At 40.6% G+C, this 24,608-nt stretch overlaps 1 protein-coding gene across 1 annotated transcript in view; it reads right to left on the reverse strand.

Annotated features, from left to right (window-relative positions):
• Positions 1–7,188: 7,188 nt before the first annotated feature.
• The window catches only part of LOC136771878 (coagulation factor XIII A chain), a 36,299-nt gene continuing 18,879 nt past the window's right edge, over positions 7,189–24,608 (reverse strand). The window contains exons 6-15 of the mRNA XM_066724432.1: positions 21,793–21,900; positions 20,276–20,450; positions 16,320–16,458; positions 15,857–15,960; positions 15,052–15,140; positions 14,546–14,699; positions 12,394–12,669; positions 11,504–11,664; positions 8,491–8,627; positions 7,189–8,280 (exon numbers count right to left, since the gene is read on the reverse strand). Of these exons, the coding sequence (XP_066580529.1) occupies positions 8,139–8,280; positions 8,491–8,627; positions 11,504–11,664; positions 12,394–12,669; positions 14,546–14,699; positions 15,052–15,140; positions 15,857–15,960; positions 16,320–16,458; positions 20,276–20,450; positions 21,793–21,900 (1,485 nt within the window). The 3' untranslated portion in view covers positions 7,189–8,138. The remainder of the gene's footprint in view (positions 8,281–8,490; positions 8,628–11,503; positions 11,665–12,393; positions 12,670–14,545; positions 14,700–15,051; positions 15,141–15,856; positions 15,961–16,319; positions 16,459–20,275; positions 20,451–21,792; positions 21,901–24,608) is intronic.

Below are 24,608 nucleotides of genomic sequence, written 5' to 3' on the forward strand. Positions count from 1 at the left end.
TGCGGGGTTACGGACCGAGGAGAAACCATCTAGATCTCATATCTGGACTAGATGGAGGCGCCTCCAGGGACCCGGCGCACGGACAGTGCAGTGACGCTGTGTGGGTGTCTGACAGGAGGAATTTCTTGCTCTGACGTCAATCGGATTTGGAGAAAGCCGGTGTCTTTTTGCGCCAGACTGACACCCAGAATACTAAAGAGGTTTACTCCGGCTCTGGGAGAATCCAGTGCCAGGAACAGACTCAGTGCCAGGGCAAGTGCTGGGCAGGAACAGTGGCAAGGGCAGGTCCCCGGCAGGAACAAAGTAAGTGGCAGGGGCAGGACCCGGGCAGGAACAGGTTCAGTGGCAGGGGCAGATCCCGGGCAGAGGACGCCCTTCAGCCGTACGTAGCTGCACAGGAGTTGAGTAATTAGGTCCCCAGACAGTTCACCTAAAACAGCAGCTGTACATGCGCGCTTAGATGGATGGTGCAGTGATGATACACGGCTTTCCTAAAGCAGGTTTTCACAGCTTGGTCTATTTCGAGTCAGTTGTTGACTGCGGTCATGTAGGGGTGAATGAAAAGGCACTATACATAATATTTTTGATTGGTTGATTGATTGATTAATTGATTGATTTCTTTATTTAACGTACCCTACTTACTTATTTAAGTGTTAATTCCAGGCGTTCTCTATAATATTTGAGCACATAATGTTTGTATACCCGATTTTGCAGAATACATAAAGAGCTATTTGGAAATCAATTAACAGTAATGTATTTACATCTCTATAGCTGTTATAGGGGGGGAGTCACAAATGTACACACCCTCAGGTCTGTTAAATCATCTGGGATGTCTAGAGTGTGCACTTACTAGACTGAATTTGTCTTTAATAAACTCCAAATTATACAATTGATACTATACGACGTAAGTGACAAGCAGTTTCATCACCCGTCTGAAGGGGCGTCACACTGTATGAACAATATTGGTAAAGCTAATCGATTTAATGAATACCATAGTGTCAACTTAATTCATTCAATTCATTTAAACTACAACTACTAAATATATCGGTGTAAGCCATTACACACGTTTGTATCTGTGTCTCTAATTTTGGGCCTGTATTAATTGACAACAGAAACATTAGAAGGAAGCAATTCCAGTGACTTGTGTTATTAATACTGATTTATCAGCAGACGAGCATGTCCTGCTATAAAACCTTTAACTGTGAGTTTGTCTTCCTCTAGTGGTCGCAGTTGGAATTACAATGCACCCTTTTTTGTCATGAATGTGTCGAATAGACTGGTATTGTTTCCACCAAACGGAACGAGTTAAATCACGTATTAAAGACATAATAACATTAGTAATGTTGGTAATGTACATGGCGTGGGAGGGAGTAGGCGTGTGAGAACAGGTGAGTTTAGTCACATGCGACTGAAAGCCGTTTCTCATGGATTATTATACAATCAGTCACGACTTCATTTAGAGATGATGTGGGAGAACATTTTTCAATCACACACAAGCTATTGTTAACGGCCATACATAACATATTTTAGTTAATTTAACTTTATTTATTTATTGTCAAAAATATGTTGTTTCCCCCCTCCAGTAGCAAATGGTTCCCTGAGAGCTTGTGGCCTCAGATGACATTGAAGAGCTGCTGTCATTAGTATCTGCATCAGTTTGATACCACAACAGGTATCATCTGGACTGAGGTCGCCTTGACTAACAGGAGCCTCCGAGCCCGGCCTTGAAGAGCTGCAGGTCTCCTGGTTCGGTCACACCACTAACCAATTTACTGACATAATTAATCAAGATTTGCACAATCGTTTGGCACCAATTGAAGATGAAGTGGGGGTCTCCAGAACCAAGGCTGCAGAGCACTGCTTTAAGGTACGTTGGTATTCCACCTTCACCAACTGGAATAATGCATTTTGTATAAGTATTTTGTCAATGCAGGAACAGCACAGAGTTCAGATGCAAATTAGTGACTTACAAATTGTCTTACTGTTTAGCAATGTCTTTGCTCATTTATTTGCTTTCAGGCTGAACTTCCAAATCAGCTAATACGGAAATATACACGGCTGACCATTATACCCCAGTGTGATTCCAGTCTTGTAACATGTAGACAGCGTATTTTCACACCTTTTTGGGAAGAAGAAATTGACTGCCAGAGTTCAGCGTGGAATTTATTGTTGTGGCATTCTGTTTGCACTCATCTCTGGCTGAAACCAAATTGGCTTTTTAACTTACCTTCCTAGACCATCAATTTGCCCTCTTTATTCTGTGCCTCACATATATTATTAATTAGTAGTCTCACACTGTGTTCAGGTGAATGGTGCTTAGCATTGGCTTTAGTCATTCAAAATAACTGTGAGGGCTTCCTAGTCAAATTGCCTAGTGTGCCACAAGAGAGCAAGACTGCTCACAATACTGCAGAGAGAGTTGGAGAGTATATGGATATCTGTCACCTACATACTACAACCATTACTGAAATCCCTCATCTCTCTCTTATCAGTTCAGTCACTGTTGAGTGAACCTGAAATGTTTCCTTTACCCAGTGACGTAGCCACTTGCCAAGTTTCTAAGGTGTAGTATGAAACCATCTAGAAGAATCTGGTTGGTATTTTAGAGCCTCAAACAGTCTTCTTTTTAATGGAGAACATAATACAGCTCTGGGCCTTCCCAGGATCAGGAAATGATGACAGAGATGCTTTTTATGATGCACATGTGCCTGAAAGCTGACTTTAGCTGCTCCAGCTAAATTTAGAATGTTTCTAAATATAGCGTTTGATTTATGCTATGAATAGACAGTACAAATTACTTATTCACTTATTAATTATGCATGTGGTTCTCTCTCTCTCTCTCTCTCTCTCTCTATATATATATATATATATATATAGAGAGAGAGAGAGAGAGAGAGAGAGAGAGATAGATAGATAGATAGAGAGAGAGAGAGAGAGAGAGAGAGAGATTTGAAAGCTATACTGAAGTTCTATAATTTCAGGCAATGCATCTTGTTGAAGGTCTTGAGTCATTTAATGTGGAGATCCGGTTCTGAATAGGGCTGGTTTTCGATTCAGGATATCTGTTTTGTAATATGAACCAAAGAAAGAGGACAACAAAAAACATAAAAACACTTTTAACTGAATTCGGAAAAACAACACACAATACTCAGTATAAAAGAAACAGAAAACTATTGTGAAGAATCAGCAGAGAATAATACATCAAGCAATTTGAATATTGTGTTTTATGGATAGGACAGTACGAAACTAAAACATTTTTTTTTTCTAATTTAATTAATAATATACTATAAAGTATTGGGGAAATAGTGCAAACATTAATCCAACAATCACTTTCTACAATAACTACCACAATAACACAATTTGTATTGCAAGTGGGAGTTTAACTGCAGTTTCTCTTGCCATTATAATGACAAATGAGAGTATAAAATGCCAGGTTAGAGTCTACAGTTGCAGGCAGTATTTGTACGGTTCGCAAAAATGACCAGCGTGAAGATAGGAAAAAACAAAACCAGAAGAAATCAACAACAGACAGTTTCTAAGTCAGCGTCAATTTCTGATTCGCACATACAGTGGGTGGACAACAACAAATGACTTATTTAAGGTCTGAGTGGCAGGATTGGTGATCACGTTAGAGATTACATATGCAGTGTGACTTATCTGCTTTGGACCAAGATACAACACGCACGTCACTAAAAAGGCTTAGTTGCACAATCACCTCATTCAAAGTCCTGACTGAATCTGTGTCACCAAAGAACTGTGTCACTATATATTAAAGCACTGACTACTATCCTCCATTACCTGACTGAATTCTCTATATAATGTGAGGAGGAAGTTGTGAGAGCAAATCCAGGTCAGACCACAAATGGGGGATAATATTGGCTCCCTGCTAAATCAAACCTTATGTGACCTTATGTGAGCTTTGGCTTAACGGATGCACGACAGAGCCCCCTGCTGGCAAGAGTGGCTCAAGGTAGGTGTGTTTCTGTTTAAAGACAACGATCAATATTATTATTATTATTATTATTATTATTATTATTATTATTATTATTATTATTATTATTATTTTTATATATATTTTTATTTCTTGTCAGATGCCCTTATCCAGGGCGACTTACAACATAAGTGCAAAACAAAGTGCAAAAATACAGTTAAGTAAAAGGCATCAATCATTACAAATTCAATTTAACTAAAACATAGCAATTCAAAATATAATACATTTTACAAATTCCAATTTACAATTTACACAGGCAAGTACAGTAAGTGAGATCCTACATCCTGGACAGTAAAAGCTAAGTGCTGTCAAGATGTTGGGTAATTTACTACGACTAAATAACTTACTAATGGGAAATATTTATCCTGCAGGCCCAACGAAACCTGTATGACCTATAATCAGGAGGTCGTGAGACCGGATCCTGTCAAGTCTTTGGTAATAATCAGACTGTCACAAAGCTCACAGAAAGAGACCACAGACTTTTTCATTAACTGCACCAAATTAAAAATAATAATTTCTAATGACACCATTGCCTGCTTGAAACATGATTATAATTTTCCATTTCCTTCCAGTGTTATGTTCGAGGTTTCACCAAACATGAAAAATACACAAAACTTCCTTAAGGCTCCTGCTTAGCCCATCTGTCAGTAGTGTGGATGTGTATACATCCCAGAAATGCCTGGCAGACACAAATGTTAAAAAGGATGTGGTCTAGGTCAAGATTATCATCACAACAAGGCATAATATTATACAAGCTGCAGGTTATCCTTCCAAACATGACAGATAATAAAGTCCAATAACCAGAAGCAATTTAATTACAGAAAAATTACCAGATATTGGTAATTGCTACCAGAACATTGGAAAGAGGTTCTCTCTTTTACTGCTGTGACTGTAGGCCAAAAGGGATGAAGTTATGTAAATGAAATGTTTGTTCATTTGTTTTCATTTTAGTGAAGGAGTCACTGTGGTAAAACAAACACAACACTCCATAACAGAAGGCAATTCTGCAGTAATGGTTATTTTAAAACAGCAAATCAGTCCAGACTACTTCATTTTACATTCAAAAGTATTGCAACAACATCCATTATTCAGGCTGAAAGAAAGGACAGGTTAGGAGGACCCTGGTCATGAATCATCCTCACCCCGCTGTAGATGGTGGTAATAACGTACGCTGTGTAGATAACAACCCAAACATTTCCTGCTGGACAACTGAAAAGTCAATAGAGTGAAATGTGGACACTGACATGGGAATGTGGACACTGACCCTCACTAAATCATGTCAAATGTTAACACTTGCACACAAAAAAGCAATTTCTTTATTAAACCTTCTGTTAGTACATAAGGTTAACTACAAGCTGATAACTATTAAAGCCTGAAAAGAGGGTTCATAGCCAATGCAAACAGTAACAAGTGTGATCTGTGAAGACACAGCTGAAAAACACGGCAGAATCTACAACTCCGCTCACTCTTCCGGTGACTAGTCTCATATGGCATAACTTGGCAGCAGCTTATTCACAGCCAGTCAGCTACTCATCAGTGGAACTGTAAAGTAAGTATTCAAGATAATATCACCAGCCCACTAGCATGAGAACTTGATATATACATGGATATAGTTACATCTCAGATTATTTGTTTTTTCACATTCCATCTTGCTTATGCAAAATACTGAGGCAAGGTTAGGAAAGATCTGAAGGGTGTGCATCTCGTGTCCTTCTGAGTGGGCCTGGACCACATTAGATCTTCTTAATGAATGCTTAATGCTTAATTGACTGATTGACCTCATGCATAGTTGGCCAATTGGTCAATCAAAGGCTGTTTTTGTATGCGGAAATGTGGTCCCACTCCCCACTGTCATAGCAAGGTGATTTGTAAGAGAACCCCTGCCGTGCCCTTTTCTTAATCATTCAAAACACATGACGACTTGACAAAAAGCGGCAGGACGAAGCCAGATCTACAGGTCAGCAATGTCCCAAGGGAGCACTGTGTCCAGGGCGTCTCTATGGGGCAAAGGCCTTGCATCCCAGCCCCAATCCAGTTGGTGTTATATGTTACCTTTAATCAACAGTTTCTAAAGATTAGGAACTTGTGTTAGTTATTGATTGAATTGATCTTTCACTTGGAGGATCTCTGGTTCTTGAGGACAGAAGGACACTTGGGAGTTTGTTTCCTAACCTCTGAATTGACCAAATCCCCTGGTCAATTGATCAGAATGAAGGGCAGCAGGATTGGAGACAATTGGTGTATTGAGCTTTATTTGTGACATCCCAACTGTTTATAACTCAACCAGAAGCAAATAATGGCATATTTGTTTAAAAGACAAGTCACTTCACCATCTCCCCAGGACTGTGGGAATACTGTAATCGACTAGGGAAAATGTCTGTGTGTGTGTTTCCTGACAAATTGATTTGGATACATGCGAATGAAAAATGTGAAGATAAAGGTTTATTTTCCTTAATTCAAAGCCTTCAGCACATCCAACAACTCCTTGCAGCACTGCAAACATTTGCTGTTTGATTTGAACCCATAAAAGCGTAATCCCTGACTATACAGGGAACGGGTCCAAGTGTTAAAACAGTGAATGCATTGCCCTTCACTGCAGCATTTGCCATGCACTTATATTTAATGGTGAAATAATAATTGGAAAGACACGCTATATTGTAATCCCTCTTTGGTAATCACATCACATATGGCAGAGCAGGACTTTGACGGTGGCAGACTGTTCATTAAATGTCTTTTTCCTAATCTGAAAAGTGGAAACACTTAATCAGCTATCCACACAGTATGAGCGAGTGCCATAGGGGGACTTATTAGGAAAGGTACCCACACCCACAATACAGCTTTCCTGATATGTTAAACTGCCATTACACTCATCAGATGACATCAATATCATATCAAATGTTTTTGACAAGCAGTTGTTTACAGATGTCAAGGTGTCCAGAGGGATTGGGAGTCAGTCCTGTATGGTTTAACAATTTGTCAAAAAAAATAATAATAATTTGATCTGTGCTAAGTGGAAAGTGGTGACATTTTCTCACTGCCTGAAATGGAGAAGAAAACTGCTTTGATGGGGTGTAGTGGTCGGTTTGTGTTTTATCCAATAGGCACAGTATTTTAATTGTTTGTAGCACATAGAAAGAAAACATGTTACACCAAATCAACAACACACTTAAAATGAAAGTGACTGAACTGAGACGTGCTTGTATGCAGATATTTTAATGAAGTGAGGGCTGGTCTATTTTAAGCACTGTTCCTCATAACAAGATGTAAAATTTGAAAATACAATCTAGTCAATAATACAAAATAAAAACATAACTGGGTACAAAAGAGAAGTATTAAGTGAAAAACATTATTCATAAGGTAACTTTCTGTATCCTCACAGTTAATGATTCCAACATCTGGGAAACATCATATTGAACTTTTTGGGCATTTTGTTAATTCCCGATTCATAGTATCATTAACAACCTGAAGGAAACACAACACATCAGGAAAGATTACTATTGACTGCAGACACGAATTCACCCAGTGGGCCATGCATCTCAGCTCCAGGTACTGTGGCAACCTTAAACAGACTCCAAAACAGACCTTTTAAAAGGGGTTTTCTCACGAAAGGATTATATCACAAAAAAGTGGATTTAAGGTCACTGCTGTCTACTAATGTCAAATGGTCTGTATTCGTGGCAAAACTTTACCTTGATGTTGCCCTAATCATGCTATATATGCACAGTAATTACTTAGTAAACAGAAAGTCACGTTTCAGTAATTATATTGCAACTATGCATAATTATATTGTAATGATGACTACGTGCACATGTTAAAATAATTATTGTGTAAATGCAGCATAATAAGAGACACCATGTAAAATGTTACCAGGCTCGTTTCGCAGACAAAATGTTTGAAAAATTCTTTAGAGATGTGAATTTAAGGACACAGATCGGAGTATTAATATACTACAAATAAAACAGTATTATTATTTTTTTGAGTAGGAGGGACAATATTCCTTGAGTAAGACATCTGTATGATAATCACATTGTGGATAATTACTGGAGAACAAAAACAAATAAACAAACAAAAAACACATCACTACATTATTTTTAAGCCAGACACCAAACTGGTCTTGGTTTCCTCTGGTGGCTAATGCACATGTTTTTCAGTATTGAATGTTGACTTCAGCCTGGCCGTACACTTGACGGAGAGCAGGGCAATCCAAACTAGCAATGAGTACGGAGCGGCCCGGTCTGCGTGGAGTGAAGGATTCTGTCCAGGTCAGAGAGGTGCCAGGAGGAATTAAGCTAGAAACAAGAAATATCCGTGTTACATCACTGAACCACTTTATTTATGAATTGGGCCACACTTTACAATAATGGACACAATAATGGACACCAACTCTTAATGAATTGATGTATGAATAGCACAGGAATACCTTGAGTGAGGTGAGAGTCAGGGCTTCTGTGACCAACATCTTATCTGACACCTGTGAAAAACAGTGCAGTATTTCTCACCTGTACATTTTCACTTTGGCTCCCATTAGGCCCGGCCCCTCTATGCGCATATACACGTTCTCCAGCTTTTGTTTCAGGGGGTTGGTGAATTCCACCGTGACCAGCATTTCTTCCATCACTCTAGGTGAACCAGCCGTCTAGAGAAAGGACAAGCAGGCAAATTATTTTGGCTGAAGGACACACGTGAATACACAGAGATGGTTCACCACTAAGCCAGTGCAGCCAACACCCATGATGGTGAACAAGAAACCATATCAGATAACCATATCCCAATAAAACAATGTTGTATCTTTATAAGATACAGCAACACCACAACGTTGTGACTCTGAAGCAGCAGGGAGCAGAGGCTTGTTCAGCCCTATATCTCTGTAAGTCGCATTGGACTAATGCATCTGTTAAATGACTAATTTAAAAATCATTAATAAAGATAGACGGGGTTGAATATACATGCATAGTAAAAAAGGCACAAAAACAGCCTTTTGAAATATGAATACAGAATATTGTTCTGCTTACAGTGGGGGAAAAAAGTATTTGATCCCCTGCTGATTTTGTACGTTGGCCCACTGACAAAGAAATGATCAGTCTATAATTTTAATGGTAGGTGTATTTTAACAGTGAGAGACAGAATAACAACAAACAAATCCAGAAAAACGCATTTCAAAAAAGTTATAAATTGATTTGCATGTTAATGAGTGAAATAAGTATTTGACCCCTTCGACTTAGTACTTGGTAGCAAAACCCTTGTTGGCAATCACAGAGGTCAGACGTTTCTTGAAGTTGGCCACCAGGTTTGCACACATCTCAGGAGGGATTTTGTCCCACTCCTCTTTGCAGATCCTCTCCAAGTCATTAAGGTTTCGAGGCTGACGTTTGGCAACTCGAACCTTCAGCTCCCTCCACAGATTTTCTATGGGATTAAGGTCTGGAGACTGGCTAGGCCACTCCAGGACCTTAATGTGCTTCTTCTTGAGCCACTCCTTTGTTGCCTTGGCTGTGTGTTTTGGGTCATTGTCATGCTGGAATACCCATCCACGACCCATTTTCAATGCCCTGGCTGAGGGAAGGAGGTTCTCACACAAGATTTGACGGTACATTGCCCCATACATTGTCCCTTTGATGCAGTGCAGTTGTCCTGTCCCCTTAGCAGAAAAACACCCCCAAAGCATAATGTTTCCACCTCCATGTTTGACGGTGGGGATGGTGTTCTTGGGGTCATTCCTCCTCCTCCAAACACGGCGAGTTGAGTTGATGCCAAAGAGCTCGATTTTGGTCTTATCTGACCACAACACTTTCACCCAGTTCTCCTGTGAATCATTCAGATGTTCACTGGCAAACTTCAGACGGGCCTGTACATGTGCTTTCTTGAGCAGGGGGACCTTGCGGGCGCTGCAGGATTTCAGTCCTTCACGGCGTAGTGTGTTACCAATTGTTTTCTTGGTGTCTATGGTCCCAGCTGCCTTGAGATCATTAACAAGATCCTCCCGTGTAGTTCTGGGCTGATTCCTCACCGTTCTCATAATCATTGAAACTCCACGAGGTGAGATCTTGCATGGAGCCCCAGACCGAGGGAGACTGACAGTTATTTTGTGTTTCTTCCATTTGCGAATAATCGCACCAACTGTTGTCACCTTCTCACCAAGCTGCTTGGCGATGGTCTTGTAGCCCATTCCAGCCTTGTGTAGGTCTACAATCTTGTCCCTGACATCCTTGGACAGCTCTTTGGTCTTGGCCATGGTGGAGAGTTTGGAATTTGAGTGATTGATTGCTTCTGTGGACATGTGTCTTTTATACAGGTAACGAGCTGAGATTAGGAGCACTGCCTTTAAGAGAGTGCTCCTAATCTCAGCTCGTTACCTGTATAAAAGTCACCTGGGAACCAGAAATCTTGCTGATTGATAGGGGATCAAATACTTTTTTCCCTCATTAACATGCAAATCAATTTATAACTTTTTTGAAATGCGTTTTTCTTGATTTGTTTGTTGTTATTCTGTCTCTCACTGTTAAAATACACCTACCATTAAAATTATAGACTGATCATTTCTTTGTCAGTGGGCCAACGTACAAAATCAGCAGGGGATCAAATACTTTTTTCCCTCACTGTATTTAAATTGCAGGCCTTTTTAATGATTGTAAAGTAAGACATTTAATTTGCCAAAACTGACTAAATTAAATCAATTGTTTTCAGTGTAGGCACTTGGACATTTAATACATTTCCTTCAACTGAACCACAAAGGAAAAATATTTTAATCAACGTGGATTTATAGCGATTGAGAACGAAATCAGAATGTATAGAAAATATTGAGATCAGCCTCATTCTATAGTCCCCAGGACCCACAAACAAAAGAGTTTGCAATGCATACAAGCAACAATATGACTATGTTTCCATCACCTTTTGTCAAGGTTACATGCTGTTCAGCACAATATTAGTCACTGATCTAATAAAGAAAATATGTTGCTTTTGTGAACGAGTCTCATGTGTCAAGTGGAATGTGGGATTGATTATATGTCAATAGAAATGTCAGCTTGCAGGTAGATTCTAAATCTATTACAAAATATTATTGTTTTGTTGTGAAAGAGCACAAATAGCTCAATTTTCATAGGTGAAAAAGGCTTTTACTCTTATTCTATTAAATGAAAGTCAAGCTCACCAGTGAGCTACAAGACCAAACACTTGTACCATGAGCCCTTAAGGCATTTGCAGATGTCTGTCTATTGTAGTTAACCTTTGTCTTTCAGTACACTTTTGCATGGTCCTGATAATTAGGGGACGTTCTATAATAAGACCGCAGCTGGTGTGCTGTTTCACTAAAGTGGCTTTTTCAGGTTACTGACTGAAATGCAGGTCACCTGGGTCTTTCCAATTTTCTTGCAAGTTGCCCAGGGCTTCATTTATTTATTTATTTGAGAAAAACTGTCAACCCTATTGATTCTGGTGGGATGAAGCCGAGAAAGGAAAAATTCTCAGCTCTGTGGCAGCTGGACAAACACCACACAGACGAGGAAGGAGCTCAACCTTGACGGTCAGCTTGGGCACTTTCAGCGTGACGAGACTGCGGGAGGTGACGATCTGCGAGGTCTCGTTGATGCGGCCCGTGATGATGAAGTGCAGCATGGCCTGCTCCACCAGCTTGTTCATGTACTCCCGGGCCTGGACCTCCACCTCCACGGTCTGAGCTGTAACACAAGAGCAAGGGTGTAGAATGCAGAACAGTTCAGGAAGCAAAGCAGGCAAATATAGAGAGTTCTTTACGGCCAGGGCCAGTTCCAGGGTCATCGGTGCCCTGAGCGATCTGTCCCTCTGGGCACTCACCTCCCTCCCCCCTCCCCCAAGGCAATGGCCACGGCAGCTCAGCTTTTTCAGACTCTGCAGCGACAGCCGGCATGCAGTGACTGCAATTGTCACTTGTTAAACAGGCTGCTGCTATGGCTGTGTTACTATGGTCATAGGCACACTGGTCATCGGGCAATTCTGGCAAATGCCAGAAGGGCTGGTCCATTTTTTAGTTCGATTCCCATGTGGGCTGGTCAGCCCCCATGTAGAAACCTGGACCTCACAACATTCCCCCCACCTCAAACAGCACTTCGTCAGCCCCCGGAACCACACATCACCAACCGCCCCCCCCACCCAACACTATATTGGGACCCAGACTTCACCAGCCATTGCCCCCCTGGATAAAAGGGAATTTTTTTGGTCACAGTCTGCCCCTGACTATGGCCGTGTGGTTTGTGGTGGTTTGTTAACTTACTGCCACAATTACATTTTATAAGTTATTATGAATTCTGAAACATGCAAAAGGATCAAGCTGAGCTTTTCTTAGTATATTGAATGTGGATCCAATTCCCTGGTTTGTTTTTGGGGGGGTTAGCTTAAAAGGTAAAAGGAGGTGGTAAAGTCCAGCTTACTTTGCAAAGGTCCCACTTTCACCTCAATTGTCTTAGACTTGAACTGGGATCTGGTGACACCCGTGTAAAACACAATGTTGCCACTAACGTAGATGTTCAAGGAGCGTGGCTTCGCCTTTTTATTCTTGAACTGCAAGGTCAGTTTGAAGTCACTGCCAATTGCCACGTCCTCCACATGCACATCCATTTCCACATCCGCCTCTGGGAGCAAGACAGACAATGGCGACATCCCGTACTTCACAGCGGCCTCCATGGCCAGACGCTCCTCCTCACTTCCTGTACAAGACAAGCATTACAAGACAGGGGGTTACAGTTCGGTAAATAATTGGGGGCCAAAAGTCAAAGGACATCGTGAAAAGGGATGACTTGTTTTACTTGAATTTCATGCAGGAAACAAACTAGGTGCTTCTCCAGCAGAAGACAAAGCCTCGTCCTTTGAGATGTAAATTGCCAAGCCGTCTGCTATGTTTTGCACAGCAAAGTAAGTACCCCCACAGCCCAGCTAGAACTTCAACTGGAGGATCTGATGTCTGGATCTGCTAATGATCTCATACCACAGGCGCTTGAGAAGGCACAGGAAGTACCTAGTGTACGATGATCCAAGGAGTCCCCAGCAAACTTCCTTGACCGACCCAACCAATACTCTGACTGTGGTCTGCTTCCCAATAACTCTCAGCTGGGACCAGGCTTGGACACCATCTCAATCCAGGAAATAAGATGCAGGCTACATTCTGGGGAGAGGCCTGTATATCGGGACACTACTCAGGTGTGTCTGTATGCCTCTGTGGCCAGCACAGGTCTCTGTTACATGGTCATGAAAGATTTCTTCAAATGAGTATTCTAATGCAATCCTGTTGTATGCTAATCATTTCATATTAAATGCTGCAATCTTTTCCATGTTGGGGAGGAGTTGTTCTCTGTTGGTGAGAGTGAATTCTTCATATTTGGAAAGGAGCAAACCTTTAACAGAGTACAAAACAGCTGGAAACGGTATTTCACCCTGTGACTTAAAAAGAAACAAACAGCTCTCCCAATCTGCTAGTTTGGAACTAATCTAAACTAAATTAAGAAATGAAGCTCAATTCGATTTGCTGGCAGTACTGTGCGCTCCCCCCTGAGCCACCCTTTATTAATTCCTCACCGTCGGCCCTCCTTTCATGTTTAGCGTAATTGCGGCGCATTGCAGCCCTCACTGGATTGATGACTCAGCTTGTTATCAAACAGCTTATTGTCTTGCCCTGGGAGTTCATAATTATAGTGCTCTGTTTGTGCTATTATTTCTTAAGGTAACAGTAATAAGGCCTTCAACTTCCTTCCGAATCAGAGTCAAGGGTGGGGGTGGTCAGTTTGACAGAGATTAAGATAAGGCACTTGGAGTGTCTTGACTGGCAATAGATTTTGTGACATACATAAGATACTGTTTTATTCCCTGTGTGGGGAGCAACAGGTTGATACCTGGTTCAGGGGATGGGGGAAATAACTGGTTTCCAGGAGAAGAGGGGGTGGGGGAATGAGTATGATTGGGTTCTGGCGGGCAGTGGCTGGGGCTTTGGTGTGAAATTAGCGGTACACAGGTATTGTGTCACTTGGAACGACAGGCTCCAAGGCTTGGCGGCAACATTAGAATACAGGACAAACCAACTTAGACCATAAGGCTTAATTTCACAAAAAAATACTAAATTGTTCTGTAACAAATGGTAGGTTATTTTATATTGACAAAAATATTAAAAAACATATTAAACTAAAAGTGCCCTAAATGTATGGCCCCATTTCTTTTTGGTGCCTCCCCTAATAAGGTCACGACCCGAGGGTTGCAGCAGACTATTCACAATTAAAATGTCTAAAAGTGTCGATTCTAATTGAACACAAACAACATATTTATATACAATCCAAATCCTTCTCAGGGAAATGTGCTCCAGGTAAATATGTAAATACACACACTTCGGAACCCTTTTTTTTAGGTGGGGTAACAGGCTTAATAAAACGAAAAAAACAAACGTAAATTGGCGTTCTTCATCTAAGAGAAGACTGCAGTTAATCCCTTGCATGAGGTTTTTTTTTTTTTAACCCCAGTATCAGGTACGTATTAAAATATTTGTTTTCAAGAGTTGGTTCCCCCCCTGCTTGACAAATGAACCCATTTACTGCTTACCTTCGGGGAATTTGTAGCTTTCAGTAATGTCTTTGCTTCCATCTCGGCCAACTTCTTTAGTCAATACCATTTTTCCCACATGGTGTGTGTTAACTTTAATGGCTTCTTGAGTCCCATCTTTATTCCTTTTCCAATAAACAATGTCACTATTAACCTGGGTAGACATGAGAGATGCATATAAAGCACACAGGCCAATTCATAAACACAACAAGCAGGACATGGGCATGAGTATTGTGGGCCTGGGAAACTAACTGTGAGAAACCCTGAGCACCATATACTTAAGTTTTTTATATTACAGTACATGACTGGTTACTACTGCAGTCCTAACAGAAGGTTTGTTTTGTCATGTTATGGTACTGATCCGTGTCCATGTTTTTGGTGATGATACTAGAGGGGAAAAGGTACAATCATACAACACTTAGGTAGATTCAATTTCTCTTGGTCCTATGGTTTGCCTGACATAGTTTGACATGATTATACAGACAGTACAGTGCAGTAGAACATGCCTCAGCGAAAATGAAGGGAGTGTCAAAAGGATAGCAGATATTCCCATGCTTGATAGCTTGGACTGAAGCAGGGCCACATCTGTACATCCCTGAAAGAACAAGAGAAAGAGAAGGAGAAGAAAAAGAAATTCTGTTTACTACAGGGAGTTAACTTGTAGTGTTATTAACTCTCTGACACGTCCCTCCTCGCTGGAGAAGCCGGCAGCAGTCCCCGCCCCACTCGACAACACGACAGGATCCCACCGCCATTGTAGGACTCACAGTGCATGCCCCCCCTTCTGAAACAAAAGTTACACAACTGGGATATTGCATATACTCTGCACTACATCAGCCAAAGTGAGGGGACAAAACTGCCATCACCGCTAATGGGCAGTACCAGAGGGTATGTGCTGTGCAGAGATTGACGTCTTCTGAGGATGTGAGCACTGCCAATATGTATGGTGATAGTCAAGACAATTGTGCTCTACCAGTATTTATGTGTGAGCTATGACAACGGGTCAGGCATCGAAGTTGGGAGTGTAGCCCATTGCCTAAGTATAATAGCGCTGAAGATAAGACAAGGCCTGACCTCAATGTCCCAGAGAGACAGAGTCCCTATGGAAGGAACTCAAATGGCCAATCAGGAAGAGATCCACTTCTCTCACTGCAGTAGCAATTGCACAGCAGAAGTAAGAGCACAGGGCTCGTCTATCTACAGGACTGCAGCAGCAGGTCCTGACACCAACACTTCCTGGTCAGCTGTTCCCGTAATGTAGGTAATGCATTTCCCTTCACATTCACACACACAAGAGACACAAGACCTTACCATCACTAGTTTCCTGGGGAGTTGCATCCACAACCTGCCAGCCGCCAAATCCCGGTGGTAGGTCAGGTCTTGCCATCCAACACTCATTCCAGCAGTGGTAGTTCCTGCAGAGACAGGAGTAGGGAAATTATGCTTGCAGAACCATTAAGAAACTCAAATTATAGTGCTCTTCTAAGAAACTCCTTCAAGAGTTGAATAAGTGTAACAGTCTGTATAGTCCTTGTTCGCTTTGTTTTTCGAGAGTGAGGTACAATGAAATAATTATTAAATACCCTATCCACTTTATCTGTATTTGGTGTACATGTTATTTTATCCTGGTTTATTATTTGGAAGATGAGCCTTGTTCTTAAAAATACAACCAGCAGAATTACATTATTCCCGAAATTGCAAGCAATTTTGATTTCCTCTTGTATCAGAGCAGAATTTGGGTAGAAGCTCCCTACTCAGAGGTACACAAACTCACCAGATGGAATCCTTGGTTAATTTCACATCCACTTTCCCATCCTCATCCAATATGACGTCAGTTTTCAAGTTGCGGTCATTGTCGTGAGCTGAGAAGTAGTTGGTTACAACCCTAGCCGGTATCCCCAGACAGCGCAGAACTACAAAGCACACAGAGTGAAAGCATGCCATGAGAAAGAATCTGTGAGGTGTGTGCAGAGCATGCAATTTCTATTTATGTAACTGGGTAACAATCTTCCCCTTGTACCCCTTACATTAGCATGATCACGCCTAACTGACGATACAATATTCAGCTTGTGCCTTTTACTAGCAAGTTACACAGCAACAACACACCAATAACTGCACAGAATATGGTAACACTCAACCATCAAATTGACTCTTATAGAACTTTGTAGGGCAGCCAGAGTTTCGAGGGTGTGTTAATTTAGCTTCCTTGCTCAGAAATATACACCAATCAGCCATAACATTATGACCACCTGCCTAATATTGTGTAGGTCCCCCTTTTGCCACCAAAACCGCCCTGACCCGTTGAGGCATGGACTCCACTAGACCTCTGAAGGTGTGCTGTGGTATCTGGCACCAAGACGTTAGCAGCAGATCCTTTAAGTCCTGTAAGTTGTGAGGTGGGGCCTCCATGGATCGGACTTGTTTGGCCAGCACATCTCACAGATGCTCGATTGGATTGAGATCTGGGGAATTTGGAGGCCAAGCCAACACCTTGAATTCGTGATTCATCAGACCAGGCCACCTTCTTCCATTGCTCCGTGGTCCAGTTCTGATGCTCACGTGCCCATTGTAGGCGCTTTCGGCAGTGGACAGGGGTCAGCATGGGCACCCTGACTGGTCTGCAGCTATGCAGCCCCATACGCCAGAAACTGCGATGCACTGTGTGTTCTGACACCTTTCTATCAGAACCAGCATTAACTTTTTCAGCAATTTGAGCTACAGTAGCTTGTCTGTTGGATCGGACCACACGGGCCAGCCTTCGCTCCCCACGTGCATCAATGAGCCTTGGCCGTCCATGACCCTGTTGCCGGTTCACCGTTTTTCCTTCCTTGGACCACTTTTGATAGGTACTGACCACTGCAGACCAGGAACACCCCACAAGAGCTGCAGTTTTGGACATGCTCTAACCCAGTCGTCTAGCCATCACAATTTGGCCCTTGTCAAAGTCACTCAGATCCTTAATGCTTGCCCATTTTTCCTGCTTCTAACACATCAACTTTGAGGACAAAATGTTCACTTGCTGCCTAATATATCCCACCCACTGACTGGTGCCATGATAATGAGATTATCAGTGTTATTCACTTCACCTGTGAGTGGTCATAATGTTATGGCTGATCGGTGTAATGTGTAGACAAACTGACGGTGAAAGGTATAATATAATCCTTACCACCAAAAAAAGAAGAGTAAACTATTAACATTGCACAAAAGGGGGGAAAACATATCAGGGGGCTTCCATCTGAATACAGTTTGATCTCAGCATATGATGCTTGTGTTTTTTTTTTTTTTTTGCACACAATGTCTCTGATGGTCCAGTTTGTTGTACATCAGAGGTAGCAGCCCTGCCTGTGTCTGATTAGATGGAGCTGCTTTGATAATGAACTCCTGCAAGGCCTATAGGAAGACTGATTGAAGAGAAAACTCAATTCAGTAGCATAATTTCAAGAATCCTTATTCCTCCCATCTTCACCACAGTGCACTCACAGATTCCACGTCCAACCCAGAGCTGATTCAGACATACATGTATGCTAATGTATGACTAATACGGTTTTCACTTACACATGGATCGGCTAGCGTTATTTAGAGATTTTCTTCTGCTTCTCAGTGAAAGGCACAGAACATCAGAACCACCGAATCACTACGTTTCAGCTCTCTCGCCGATTGTAAATATTTTATGGAAACGCTTAATTTGGAATTTCATAAATAAGTGTTCATTCTATAACGTAAAGTAAAAGTTAATAGATGTGTTAAAACTACAGAATACTGCCTGTATGCTCTGAGGCTGAGACGAAAGTAGAAATTATATAAACAAAGCAAACATATATATAGTATATAACCCCTGCAGTCTCAGAATGGACATTTTAGGAAATTTAAGACCATAGATACATATTTATTTTTAGCGAGGTGTATTCGATCTCCATAGTTATTTTGCAAGCTGTACGGCAGAATTTCATTATTGAATTTTGACAGGTCGTTTCAGAGAAGTGGACGCACTGAACATGTCTGGCATTGACAACTGTGTTTCCCATCGGTATTGGTACTTCCAGTCAATAAATTATGAGGTGCTGATTGTTTTAATTTCAAGAGTAACTGAAATGGCTTCATGAGGATAAAAAACACTCAGCATCAAAGCCTTATTTATGACACCTCAAATAGAGTCTAATTATCTCATTATCGTATTTGTTTCAGATGTATTGTATTGTATTGTAAATGTATTGACACAGAGTGTATTTGGAATGAGACTTGTTAGAAAAAGAAAACTGTACAAAAGGACACTGCTGGCAGACACACAGAGGGCTGTTCTCAACATTTGCTCTCTATCCTCAGCAGCACTTCACATAGCAATGCATGCTGAACTTGCTGAAAAGAGAATACACAATCCAGTATACACAGTCCCTTGTCTAATTTTACACTGATAATGGGAATTAACGTGCTGCTTTCCAAAAATAGTCTGTTTGTACGCTGAATAGAAACACTCTGTGGATTACAGATACCAAGGCAGCTGCAAATTTCAGACATCGGTCTGTCATGTCTGTGTCACAGATAGGAACCATCTGGCCCAGTATTCCAGCATTATACACTCAAATGAGATCCAATGAAAGACTTTTCTGAACATCCGAAAGGGCACACAAGACCTGGTCTAAAAGTAGGGTTCATTTTTGTTACTCTGGCAGGTGATTTATGAGAACAATACAATCTAATTATAGATGGAAATGAAAGTGATTTTCTAGGTACTGGAGGGCTTGTAGAGAATAAATTTAAGAGAAGGGGCACCAAACAGGGTGTTTTAAAACAGTGTTGTTAATCTAGTAGTAGCAACTCTAGGCTAGAATAAGGGTAAAGTGTTTCAGATATCAATACTTAATGTGAAATTCAAGGTCATTGCTGTAAGTAAATGGCTAAAGATAATCAACAAATAAACAAACAAGACCCCAACATCATTGTGTATTTAAATACTGATAATCTCCTGAGATAATAACAGCCCACTTGTGCATGTAGTTCCTCGTAATTTGTTTTCAGATATACTGTAATTCTGCAGTGGCTCCCTAACAAATGATTTCAGGATTGCTGCTTTGAATTGTGTGACAGTTTTAAGATTAATCATTGGTTTTATGTTTTCTATAATAATTGTCTCGAATATAAGGCACTCCTGAATTTATCCGGAGTTCCAATTATTCCAATACATACAGCATTGTTAAATGCATTTCAGTCAAGTATCAACTATTGCAAACATTGCTATATTAAGATTAAATATAACCTTCCTTGTTTGTTTTTGCTTTCTCAAATTGCCGGAATGATTCTGTGCATAATGAGGGGGTTCTTGTACATTACAGCACTGTACACACTGCATGGTGGTACTGTACATTGGCCTGACAGAGATCATGCTGAAATGGTGCAGTCAAAGAGAAGACAAGCACAACTTTCATATCATCCCATCGTCCTTGAAGCAGTTACTCTGTACATTCCCTTTGGACAAATCAGATCTCAGTAATAGGAAGGATAAACCTGAGCTCAACCTTTGTGGTGGTTCTCACTAGAAAATTGATTCTTCGATTGATATACTGCTTTCCCCTTGAAGTAAATTTCCCCTCAAATTACCACTAATGACAAATCTTTTGTTTGCACACACAGCTATGCCAATGAATACTGTTTGCAATTTCAGTTATTATGTCTCATCATCATGAAAAGAAGTGAAAACTCAGGATCTAGGTATTTCAAAGAAAAAGCTCTTACAGGTATTGAACACCGCAGCAAAGACCCAGCACTGGCCATAGCACACCGGCACACCAGCGGATGAATAGTTTAGCAGGATTTCCACACTCCCCGTCCAGGCCGTAGGTGAAACGCCATAGGTGTAGTCCCCACTCCAGTTGCCCTCAAGTATCCCATTGTCATCCCTGGAATTGATCTTGATCACACACAGAATCACAAGGTTAGCTCCCTGCTCCTGTTTGCACATTTCAAAAGGCCTGCAGACACACATCCTATGAACTGGATCTCTTATTTGTTTATTTTAAATAAAGGTAATAAATAAATACAACTTGCATAAAAAAGCACAGTAACAGCTCTAAAGATTATTGTTTTATGTGTCTGTATAAGATTTGTTCTGACTTATATTCTCTAAATGTGTGCATGTCTGTGTATGATTCTCTCAGTGTGTTACTGTCTTCACTTTATAGAGTAAAACTCTGCAAGTTTTAAGTGTGAATTACGTGTGGCAAAAAACAACCTTCTCATCAGTGCCAGACTGTTCTTCAGACAGACTTTGTTGTTTGACAAGGTTTATAATTAGCTCTGCTGACTGTGTCAAGTTCCAGTCATTGGTATTCATTTATGATCTTCTAACTACTCCGTCAGAGAGACCAATCCATCTATTTCAGTATATGAAACCTGGTGGGCCTGTGACCTGCTGCTCCAACTGACTGCAGCTCCACAGGCCCTGGTCCATCTTACAGTGTTTCTAGCCATTCTCACACAGGTTTCTAATGGCACATTTGCACAGCGATTTTTCAATAGATTTTCTCATGATGTGAGAAATGCACTACTGTACTGTCTGGGCTGCATTGAACATGAAAAGTACTCTATAAATAAATAATAATAATAATAATAATAATAATAATAATAATAATAATAATAATAATAATAATAATAATAATAATTATTATTATTATTATTATTATTATTATTATTATTATTATTATTATTATTATTACAGAAGGAGTTTAAAACCCCAATGCAATCATTTCTATTGGTCACCTTTAAAACATCAGTTACAAAGCCTGGGAGGAGAAGAAGGGACTGGTGCTCAGAGCCTTTGGAAGCAAAAGGCAAATCCTGTAGGAGATGTAGGTGGTGAATACGATGTCTGGAGTATTAACTGGGCAATGGGAATAAGGCTTGGCAGCTTTACAAAGCCTTTGGCAGCTCAGTCTGAACAGGGAAGGGTTGTAAGGCACATGGTGTATTTCTGCTTCATATGCTGAAGGTAAGCTAGGCCCTGGACATCTGTAGCACACCCCTTTGAATAACACCTTTACCTCAGGGCACAAAGGAAGTCAAAGAAACAAAGTTGAAGGTTTGAATAAATAGCAGAGAGAATCCAACAGCCCACAGAGACTGCTGCCTTCTTGCACCCAGCCCATCTGTTTGGATAGTGCGTTTGCAGCTTACATGTCAACATGAATAAAAAAATATATATTTTCTTTCCCCACAATATCTCTCACATAAACTTGGCAAAATGCTGTTCTCACCATTGCAGAAGCGACACGGCTCACTTTGATTGGGTTTGCCCTCCCAGAAAGAGGCATCTGTGCTCTGTCCATTACATTGAGGCAGGCATCCAGAACTCCATACTCAAACTGGAGATGAGAACAAAACCAAACTCAACAGAGGGAAAAGTCACGATAGCTGTCCTACATATGCATATAAACATATATACAGTACACACACACACACACACACACACACACAGACAATATGTATATGTACATATATACAATACACACACACACAATATGTATACACACAAAATATGTATATATATTTTTTTGATACACTGGCAGTCACAATTTTTCGTTTACCAAAAAGCTTATTTAAAACATTAGGTTATGAAACTGTTTTCTTGGAGGAAAATCACAAGAACAACTGAGGTTTATTTAATTGAGTACAGTGCACAATAAACAGCTACAGAAAAAACAGTAAACAAAACTGGCCTCAGCTGAAAGATAAATGCACATTTGAATTTTTTGGGATATATTTACATATATTTTAGTGTATAATGCAAATATGTATTGTATATGATGGAAATATATTGTAGAAATTAACCTCACCATATATTTTAAATCTGTAAAATCAATATATTGATTACGCACTCAAATATACCTGAGAAACAATGTGAGAATCTTCCAGATACATAAGGCAACAGGAGGGTAGGATGATGTTGTTCAGTGCCTAAAATAAAACTGTATAGGTGCCAATATGAGAGTTTGGCACTATTTGACTGGTGCAAGAAACAAGAGACTTAATTGTAGATGTTTTTTTTTTTTTTTTTTTTGATTGTTTGCAGTTGTTGTTTTACATTGTGGTTTGCTATTTACAGTGATAATGACCCCAAACACACAGCCTGAATAGATTAGAAGAAAGAATGAGGAATGACAGATGTAGCACTATGTGTGCTGTGCGGTGGCCTGAGCTCAGCCTCATATAAATGTGATGGAAAGATGTTGTAATGGAATGATATTGTAATAGTGACAGTTGGAGATAAACTAACATTTGCTTTTCAAAAAGTTTATAAAGTTTTTATTTGTCTAATTTCAGTAAGTTGTCCTGGTTATCCATTAATTGTATTATGTATTTTTACCATTTATATATTTAACTATCTTTAGCACCTAAGGTACGCTGATTATAAGCAATCCACATGAGAACCAGCCTTTGACAATCACAGGATTTCTAAACAGTGAACCTATGCTCTCCGGAAGACACCAGCAATGTGATAGCTATTCAGTTCAAAGATCTGAGCTTGACCCACAAACCTATTGTCCCAATTATTACCGCTTGGTGTTTGCTCATTTGCACGAGTTGTGATGGATTAATCAACCTGCTGGATGAGAGGAGATGATCAACCACTAATTAGCGGCACGCTGTGTTCAAAGTGAGAGCGGTCGTCTAAGATTGACTGGGATGCTCCATGTGTTAATGAAGATGAAGTAAACATCTCGCTGGTCAAATAATAAGCCAGATTGTAACGCCATAAAGACATAATCTGATAATTAGGCCTCTCTCTCCTCGATCGGTTTTGCTGTCATGGGAAAACCAGCCATGCCAATTATCTAAGCATTTATTTATTTATTTATTTACTTACTTACTTACTTACTTACTTACTTACTTACTTACTTACTTACTTATTTATTCACTCTCACACAACATCTGTTGAGCAAGCATGGAAGGTAGCCAGCAGGCTGAATCCACAGATTCACCACCTGTTCAGACCTCTCAATGTTGCCACAGCGATTAACCTTGTTATATTGTGAAAGGGGGTTTGTTTGGAGTTAGCCCCAGTGTTCTTCAGCTTAATAAAATCCTGAAGAGCCAAAGCTCTGTCAGATGCCACAACTGCTCCTTCACTGGAAAGGCATTCACTGCTTTTAGATGGCCAAAAGGCACATGTACAGAGACTGACAGCCAGCAAAGAAAATACAGATAAATAAAGTCATGTGCAGCCAGTATTTCAGCTACACCTAAGATCTCTCTCCTGATCTGCATGAGAGGTGCCTTGTTTTAACAAAACACAGGAATTGCCAAATTACCCCCCCACCACCACCACCACCACCGTAATATAAATAATTTAAATTAACATCATCATAATTCCACCTACCACCTGAACCTCACAGCTTCCAGATCATATTCATTAGTCACTGTACCTTATTGGCTTTTTAATGTCATAGTAACTCATGTAGGAGTTCATCCTTTATCTATTAAACAGTTGTACATAGCACTCAAAGCAGAGTGTTACTAAGCAATATCTCAATACACTGCTAACGAGTGCAAACAACCTCTCTTGTGCATTAATAAAAATGTACAACAGCCCATCAAGATACCAAAATGCTGATGAAACTGGGGGCCCTGGATGGTAGCATAATTACTCTTTTCCTCTGATGAAGTTCATTATTGTTTCATGCTGTGACAAGATTCTGGAGACTCACTTTGCAGATTTGCAGCTTTCAAATGGAGTGAACAGATGTGGAATTAAGAGGCATATTTATTTTCAATCCGTGTAAGAAACACAGATGTTTGCCTTTCCATTACAGTGTCCATCTCATGGATTAGCTTTTGGACATCTATTGACCTTGGAATTACACCCAATGGGCATATATAATTTGAAGTATGTGATGCTGTGCTGGGCGGCACGGTGAGAGACATCCTCGAACTGCCCTGCACCTTCCCTAGTCCCGGGGAAGGAAAATTACCAGGGGGAACACCTGACCTGGTGAGGAGAGGCAACAGGAGAGCCAGAGAGTGTGAGCAAGTAGGAGAAGAAAAGCATTTGGTTTATGAATCTCTGAATCAC

Source organism: Amia ocellicauda, chromosome 2 (assembly GCF_036373705.1).
Source record: "Amia ocellicauda isolate fAmiCal2 chromosome 2, fAmiCal2.hap1, whole genome shotgun sequence".
NCBI lineage: Eukaryota > Metazoa > Chordata > Actinopteri > Amiiformes > Amiidae > Amia > Amia ocellicauda.